This window comes from Tupaia chinensis, unplaced genomic scaffold (genome assembly GCF_000334495.1).
Source record: "Tupaia chinensis unplaced genomic scaffold, TupChi_1.0 Scaffold000279_1, whole genome shotgun sequence".
In the NCBI taxonomy this organism is placed as follows: domain Eukaryota; kingdom Metazoa; phylum Chordata; class Mammalia; order Scandentia; family Tupaiidae; genus Tupaia; species Tupaia belangeri.
In genome coordinates, this window is record NW_006159762.1 from 1,201,905 (window position 1) to 1,210,787 (window position 8,883).

General features: G+C 46.3%; 1 protein-coding gene and 1 pseudogene across 1 annotated transcript in view; one reads left to right on the forward strand and one right to left on the reverse strand.

Annotated features, from left to right (window-relative positions):
- Window positions 1-317: 317 nt before the first annotated feature.
- Window positions 318-7,142, forward strand: LOC102491286 (60S ribosomal protein L35-like; annotated as a pseudogene).
- TRRAP (transformation/transcription domain associated protein) overlaps window positions 6,657-8,883 on the reverse strand; it is a gene marked incomplete in the record, with an annotated part of 151,090 nt that continues 148,863 nt past the window's right edge. The window contains 1 exon segment of the mRNA XM_014588476.2: window positions 6,657-7,808. Coding sequence (XP_014443962.1) covers window positions 7,524-7,808 — 285 coding nt within the window.

Here is an 8,883-nt window from a genome sequence, read left to right on the forward strand (position 1 = left end):
CCATAAATGGACTTTCTTCAGAAGTAAATTTCCTGAGTCGCTTCCCTTTTTTTCCAGTATCTAGAGAACGAGAGGATGGAAGGATAGGATTCTAGGTGCTGCCAGGTTTCCCATGACCTAACCTGTGGTGAGAGTTTACCCAGCCACCTCAAGAGTTCATTTCTATAAACAAAGAAGGGGTACATCTAGTCTAATTTTAGGACAAACATGTTTACTTAAATAAGTTTTAATTTATAACTTAAGAAATTATGTTTTAAAGAATCCATGATAGCTCTTTCCATCCGAGCAGGCACCGGTGGCGGCTGCATTGGGCAGCTATGGCCAAAATGAAGGCTCGGGATTTGCGCGGCAAGAAGAAAGAGGAGCTGGAAACAGCTGGACGACCTGAAGGTAGAGACGCCCTGAGGGTAGAGCTGTCCCAGCTGCGCATCGCCAAAGTGACAGGCGGAGCTGTGTCCAAGTTGTCCAAGATCCGAGTTGTTCGCAATCCATTGCACGTGTTCTCACCGTCATTAACCAGACTCAGAAAGAAAACCTCAGGAAATTCTACAAGGGCATATATTCTCATCAGAGAGAGAGAGAGAGAGAGGAAGTTAGGAAAGCAAGCCACGTCAGGTCCAGGACTTGAACCACAGTCAGCCACGTAGGAGTCCAGCAACTCAACCGCCACACCTCCTGCTGACCCCCACATGTTATGTCTTTTTCCATCCTTTATTTTTTTGGAGAAGTTTTTGCTATAGGGCGCATGCGCTCGCCAGAAAGACAGAGAGAGACAGAGAGATAGAAGCAAGTCATCAGGCCTGGGGACTCGGACCGTGGTCATCCATGTGGGAATTCAGCGCCCTTAACCACCATGCCATCTGCCAGTTCCAACCACTATTTTTATAAACAAGTTTTTGTTTTTGTTTTAACCTTAAATGTTTTATCCACCTTGACTTACATAGTATTGTTTTTTTTATAATTATTTTATTTAGCTTTATTTATTATTTTATCATTATTATTTTTCAGTTTGATCAGAGAGAGAGGAAGTGAGAAAGCAAGGCACCAGGTCCGAGACTTGAACTGTGGTCAGCCATATGGGAGTCCAGCGCCTTTAACCACGCCACTTGCCGGCCCCAACTTACATAGTATTCTTGAAAAAGAAGTCTTAATTCTTGTTAAGGTGAAAACTATTGGATGTTTTACATGATTAAAAAAGCTATGAATGCACAATTTAAAAAATACTAGACAGTAAAAAAATACAGTGAAAAAAATAAAAAGAATTCATGATAGAGCGCATGTATGTGCATGAGAAACAGGTGGGAGAGGAGACACTTCCCGGGGGCTTGATCCCCTTTCTCCAGTCCTCCAGTTCACCAGGATCCTGAGCACGCTCACACACATCTGGTATGTTCTTAGGCTGCCTGGTCTCAGGATTCAAAACGGCCACAGTCAGCATGTGACACAGAAAAATGGTTAGAATTAACAAATTTAGCAAAGTTGTAAGATAGAAAATCAACACACAAAAATCAGTTCTATATACTAAAAACAAATGATTCAAGGAAGAAATTAGGCCCTCAATTCTGTTTAAAATACCATCGAAAAGGGTACAATACTTAGGAATAAAAATAAACTTAACCTATAAGGTGAAAGACTTGTACTTTGAAAACTATAAAAATTTGCTTTAAGAAACAAAGAAGTGAGAAGACATCCCATGCTTATGGATTAGAAAATTTAATATTGATGTTAGTACTGCCCAAAGTAATCGGCAGGCTTAATTCTATCACTGTCAAGATCCCAACATTTTTTTTTTCCAGAAGCAGAAAACCATGTCCTCAAATTCATACAAAATTACTAGGGATCCCAAACAGAACAATTTTGAAAAATAAAAATGAAGGAATCACACTTTCTGAATTCAAAATTTACCAAAAAGCTCTAACAGCAAAACAATGTGGTGGTTAAAGTCACTGGATTCCTTCTTGGCCCACCACGGTTTGAGTCCTGGACATGGTGGCTTTCTTTTCTCACTTTCTCTTTCTCTCTGTCTCTGGTCAAATTAAAAATAATCATAATGATAGCAAATTGGATTAAGTGAAAAAAATTCTTAAAAAAATGTGGTGCTGGCATAGAGACAGACACACAGGCTGAGCTTTTGCAGTGCAAGCAGCACACTGAACTGCAGTACTTGAAGCTGCATGGCCAACTGCGAGTTGGGAACCCTGGCCTGGTCCGCCTGAAAACTGCTGGGTACATGCATGTGTGTCCAGGATCCTAAGTGGGAAGGTTGGGAGAAGAGGACTGTGGTGTGACCAGACCCTGTTGAGATGGCTACATGCATTCTTCTTTTATGTGTGTGCACGCACTGCCATGAGTAAAAAACTTAAAAAGAGTTGAGGGCAGGCGGTGGCGCAGTGGTGAAATGCAGCACTCTGTGAACCCACCACAGGGGAAGTTCCAGGTTTGTGGCTGCGACCTTTCTAGTACACAGGATCTCGGCTGGCTGAAGTTGGCAGAAGTTCACTGTGTCAAGACCCCATTGGAGGGGACCAGCAGTTGGCGTAATGGCTATGTCGCTGGACTCCATGTAGTTGACTGCAGTTGAAGTCCCAAACCCGGTGGCTTAAACTCACGCCGGGCGCGTGTGTGTGCATCCCCAAGATCCCTAGAGGAGAATGGAGCACAAAAGATTTCAGCATGGCCATCCCCACTGGGGGGTGATTTCTCGCTTTCTATCTCTCTCTGTGTCTTTCTGGCAAGTGCACGTGCCTTTATAGGAAAAACCTCTATAAAAAAAAAATTAAAAAAAAAAGACCCCATTAGAAGCGTGCTCTCTCTTTCTGAAATAAACGTCAAACAAACCAAAAAAAAAGGTGGAAAGACAGACCAATGAAATAGGAAAAACCCCAGAAATAAACCTTTACATATACAGTCAATTTCTAAAAAGGGTGCAAAGACTGTTTTCCACAGGATAATCCTTTCAACAAACAATGTTGGGCAAACTGGATATCCACATGTTGAAGTATTAAGTTGGACCCTTACCTTACACCATACATATAAATTAACTCAGATCAAAAACTTAAACATAATAGTTAAAACTATAAAACTTGTAGCAGGAAACATAAGGAAAAGCTTCATGACATTGGATCTGGCAATGATCTCTGGGATATTACATCAGAAACACAGGCAAAAACAAACAAACAGAAGGGACCAGCAGGTGGCATAGTGGTTACAGTACTGGACTCCCACATGGCTGACCATAGTTTGAGTCCCAGACCTGGCAACTTAAAACTCATACCTAGCACATGTGCATGCCCAAAACCCTGAGAGGAGAATGAAAGAGGGATTGCACCATGGCTATCCCTGCTGAGGGGTGATTTCTCACTTTCTCTCTGTGTCTCTGAGAAGCATGTACACCTTATAGCAAAAATCTCTTAAAAGAAAAAAATACATAAATTGGACTGCATTGAAATTAAGTTTTTGTGTATCAAAAGACATAATATCAACAGAGTGAAAAGGAAACCCACAAAACATGAATTATATAATTGTGTAATATAATAATATACATAGGAAGTTAATATTCAGACTAGAGAGAACTCAAAACACCATCCAATTCAAAAATGGGCAAAGGACTAGAACAGATACTTTTCCTAAGTAGATATCGGCCTAGATAAAATGTAAATGAAAATTTGCTTAACATAATCATTAGGCAAATACAAATCAAAACCACAACGAGGTGCTACTTCACACCCAGTAAGATGGTTGTTCTAAACAAAACCAGTTAACAACAGGTGCTGGCAGGAATGTGGAGAAATTAAAAACTTCATGTACTGCTGGTAGGAACGGAAAGCGGTACATCTGCTATGCAAAACAGTATGGCAGTTCCTCAAAAAATTAAAAATAGAATTACTATTTGATCCAGAAATTCTACTTCTGGGCATACAACCAAAAGCATTGAAGCAGGAACTTGAGCAAATGTTTGCACATGTACATTCACAGTAGCATTATTCACAGTGGCCGCCGTGGAAGCCACCTGAGTGTCCACTGACAAGATAATGGACAAACAAAATGTGCTATTAGGTCACCAGGAAAATCATGACGTATTTTTCTACGTTTTTCTATGCAAGAATGTGTCATGACTTTAACCTAATATCATCTAACAGAATATTATTTATCTTTAAAAGGGGAGGAAATTCTGACATGCTACCACATAGATGAGCTCTGAGGAGATGTTAAGAGAAATAAATCGATCATAAAGAACTAAGGTATGATCCTACTTACATGAAGTCCCTTGAGTAGCCAAATTCCTAGAGAAGCAGATGGTGGCTGCCAGAGGCTGGGGTGGGAGGAAAGATGGGGAGTTAAGTGTGAGTGAGTGCACAGCTTCAGTGAGAGAAGAGAAAAGTTGTGGAGAAGGTGGTGGTGAGGGCTACTCAGTACTGTGCATGTACTTAATGCCACTGAACTGTCCACTTAAAAATGACTGAAATGGGGACCAGCAGGTGGCGTGGTGGTTAAGGGTGTTGGACTCCCATATGGCCAACTGCAGTTCGAGTCCCAGACCTGGTGGCTTGCTTTCTCACTTCCACTCTGTCTCTGGTCAAATAAAAATAAAGTTAAGTAATTCTTTAAAAAACAAAAATGGTTGAGGGACCAGCAATTGGCATAATGGCTATGTTGCTGTACTCTCATGTAAACGACTGTGGTTCGAGTCTCAGACCCGGTAGCTTAAACTCACACCAGGCGCATGTGTGTGCGTGCCCAAGATCCTGAGAGGAGAATGGAGAAGGGATGGCGGCATAGCTATCTCCCCAGGGGGTGATTTCTTGCTTTCTATCTGTCTCTCTCTGTCTTTCTGGAGAGTGCACGCGCCCTGTGGCAGAAAACTCTCAAAAATAAAAAAGATTGAATGATAAACTTCATGATGTACATTTTACCACACATACAGAAATGTCTGATAATAGTACTTACCTAGAAATGATAGAGACTCATATAACATCTCTGGCCCCCATAAACAAGCCTTTTTCTTGGATCTTCCACAATGCCTGAGGGCCCAGCCCCCAGCAGCACCTGGTTGGGGTAAGAAACCTGAAGCTTGGGTCCTGATCTTCTCACTTACACATGCATCTCAGAAGATGCTGGACCTTTACTGGGGAAGACTTACCCCTTCTGGCCATCGAAAAACTGGTTCTCACTAACCAGGGAAAGTGTTAGGGGCGTGGCGTGGGAGGAAACCTGGGCCTCTCCTTACTGACCCCAACTCTCCATGTTAAACACTCCCCTTACCTGGCTGCCACCCACACACCTCCACAAACACCGCACTCCATGGCAGGCTCTCCAGGAGCCCACAGGAATGGGAACAGTGGCTTATGCCTTGTTTCACACAGTGACAATGATGGCGGGGTACCTTCCTCACTCGGCCTGATGTCAGTATGATGACACTTATTGGTGACTAGTTTTGAACTGTCAGTTTAGATGCACAGCTCCTGGCATTTCAGAATCCAAGATACTTTCTCACAAAGACGGCTCTCTCCAAGGAAATGGGACATAACTTACAGTTAGCTGCAAAGAAGGAATGGGAGAGTCCAATCAGATGAGATGAGCAATCTCACCCCTCAGCCTCAACCTGTAACTCAGGGTATAGCAGGTTTGGAGTCAGCTTGGTTGAGGTCCAATCCCAGCTTCTCCACCATTGGCTCTGGGCTCTCTGAGCTGGAAATTCCGCCTCTGTGGAGTGAAGCCCCCTGGCCCAAGGGCCCATGTGCCTCCTGAAGACTGGAGACTAACACAAGGACCTGCAGTGGAGGCTGTTGGCCCCCCACTGCTGGTGAGCTTTCACAGCTGAGCAAGAGCCTAGAGCTTCCAAGAGGGTTGGTCATGCCTCTTAGCCTGGACTTTGCAGGGATGCGAGTAAACGCAATGCAGGTAACACCCCAAGCTATCCTGGGGGGGGGGGAGATAAACAGGGCCAAGGGAAAAAGAATGGGAAGAGTCAGGGCTCAAGAAGGTCTGAAGGGGCCACGCTGACCTGTCTAGAGTTGGTAGACCTGTCTTTCTCACTGGAACAGTATTTCCCAATGGGCAAGTCTTTTCCACTGCAGAATCCACAATGCTAGAAGTAAAGTAGCAGTCCCCTCGCTCTGTCCTGGTGTTTTACACTCTGCTGGTATCACAGCAGGTGTTTGGGGACAGCCCCACCCATGTCCACAAGGTCAGGGCTCTTCTCTGTTCACACTGCCTCAAGGGTGTGGCAGGCCTGGCCCACAGTAGGGCCTGGGCAAAGGGATGGCAGCCTGGTGGTGAGCCACACTGAGTCGCTCCACGCCCTTACGGTCAGCTCTACCTGTGGCACATGGCTGTAAGCCAGGGCCCCTGGACACGCAGGTTACACAATAGCGACCCCGAAATATGTAAACACGGCTAACAGGGATCAGAGCGTTCCGGGCAGGCTGACACACCCTGAAGTCAAGACCGGTATTCCTCATCACCATGACAAAATCTGCCCCAAGTGTCACCTCAGACACTCAGGCTAAGATTGTGGGGTCACCAACACTAAGAAGCCACACTGAGGAACAGCTTGTACTGTTCCTGGGACTGTCGGACCCTAAGTGCTGAAGGACACAGGTAGCAGAAAGCCTCACGGAACTAATAAGCATTTTTAACACACTTAAGTGACAATATATCCTTTTATAAAATATTTATTCTAAAAAAATCACACTGTACAAATTTAGGTAGAACATTCTCGATGCTCAGATTTATAAAAATGTGAACATAACAGAAAGACTAGAGTTAACGGACAAACTTTCGTTGCTATTTTCTCTTTTTAAATTAGAAAGGAAAAAGTGATCCCCCCCCATATACAGTGATAGTAAATGCCTAAGAGAGATCTGAAGAGCCAGCGATAGGAAGTGGAGGTTCACCTGCTGACTCTTCCGGTGCTGTTCTCCCCAGTGGGCATTGGCCAATCTAAAAGGGACGAGAGATGGCATTCCCCACAGGGCGACATCCCACACTCGCCGAGATTCCCTACGCTGGTCACACGCAGCATAAAAGTTCGTGCTTAGAGAAAAACCAGCAGTTTGTTCGTAATTTCCTGTTTCTCTAACAAAGTGGGTTTTCTGTACACTTGTTACAAAGGTCTGTACAAAAGCTCAGAGCTGCTGTGAGGTGCTACTCTTCAAAGAGTTAAAAATGGACGGTACGGAGATGGGTTCTACAACTGGAGCTGTACATTCACACGGAGGAAGGAATACTATAAAAAAAGAATTCACAAATTCCAGGCCACGGAATCCTGCTTTCTTAAAAAGATTGTTTAAAAAGTTGAGCCTAAGTTTCAGCTCTGCCATTTCTAACACCTGGCTGTCAGAACAGCGTGGCTCCCTCTAAAACTACGTTTGCCCCCTTTCACACACAGACTATTAGGAGGATAACTGTAACCCAGTAAAACTTCAGGACTTTTGTAAGTAAAATCAACAAGGCAGAGAGAAGAAAGCCGGCAGTCTCAGAGCCCTGGAGAGCCTTCACGTTCCAGGGCAGGACGGCCACGGTCACAGCCAGGGGTGCCAGGCGGGGTCCATGCGGCACAGGTTATCCAGGCTGTTGGCGGCAGCCACCAGCGTGTTCACTTTGCTCTCCCCGCCTTCGAACTGTGCAAGGTTGTGCAAGCGAGTCATGATGGCAGTGACAGCTTTCTGAACCAGAGAGACCAGCTGCTGGCTATCCATGTTCTCGGGCTGCCCAGCCGCTGAGAGAGGAGAGGACGTGTCCTCCTGAGTTTTCTTGTGCCAAGCGATGATCTCGTCTCGGAGCACAGTTTTCAGGATGCCATCCACCTGTGTGAAGGAGACAACGAAATGACCCCGGTGTAATCAAGAATGGAGCAGAGGGAGCTTCCTATTGTGGGCAGCTGCGGGCCTCGGCTAACCTCTGCATCGGGTGCCAGGCCATGTGCCTGGTGGATGGATGTTCTGGGGAAGCCACTTGGGGACTCTGCACTTCCACTACTTGGAGCAGTGGCCCAGGGCCTTGGCATCAGGCCACACCATTTTGTCGGGTTTTCGGCAGAGCCAGGGCAGCAGCTATCTGGACAGAACATGCTGCACACCCCGTCTGTGTATTCTGCTCCACGTGATGCACTTCAGTGAACGTGCGCTGAGTGAGAGGCAGGCCTGTTCCAGGCACTGCAGCTAAGAGTGAAGAAGAGAAAAACCCACACCCTCTGCCCTTACAGGGCCCAGAATCCATAACACACACAGAATGTGCCGAGAGTGGTGGATGCTGTGGAAGTGCAGAGCTGGGCGAAGAAGACTCAGAGGAGCCCAGCGATGAGGTCACAGGCAGGTGGAGACGGGGAGGGAACGAGGGCACCAAGCATGTGATGCTGCAGGGTGGCAGAATAACCCGTGCAGCGGCCCGAGAAGGGTGCTTGGTCACACTGGGATGGAGTGCCCCCAGGCCTCCTGTTACAGCGCAGACTTGAGTTCGGACCTGGGCTCCACCACTTCCCATCTGGGCGACCCTGGGAGAGTGACTTAATCCCCATGCCTTGGTTTCCCCTTCGTAAACAGGGTGTAGTGACAGCCTCTCCTCCCGGGCTGTGCGGAGCAGTGTGGAGCAGCGTCAATACACGTGCAGTGCACAGTCTAGTGTCTGGCAGGCCTCCGTCAGTAAAGTGCCACGGGGCTTAAAGCTATGGAGGGTGTAGAGCAGAGCAGGCAAGATCTCTCTTCTGTCTTCAAGGGTCACTCCAACTGCTGGGTGACACACAGGCTGAGGGTGACAGGCCCAAGTGGAGCTTCATCCCCACAGGAGTGGACAGCTGGACCTGCAAGCGTTGTGAGACAGCCTGGGCACTGGGCAGGGCTTCGTGTTGGATAAGATGAGTGAGAGGACTGAACGTGGGCGTGA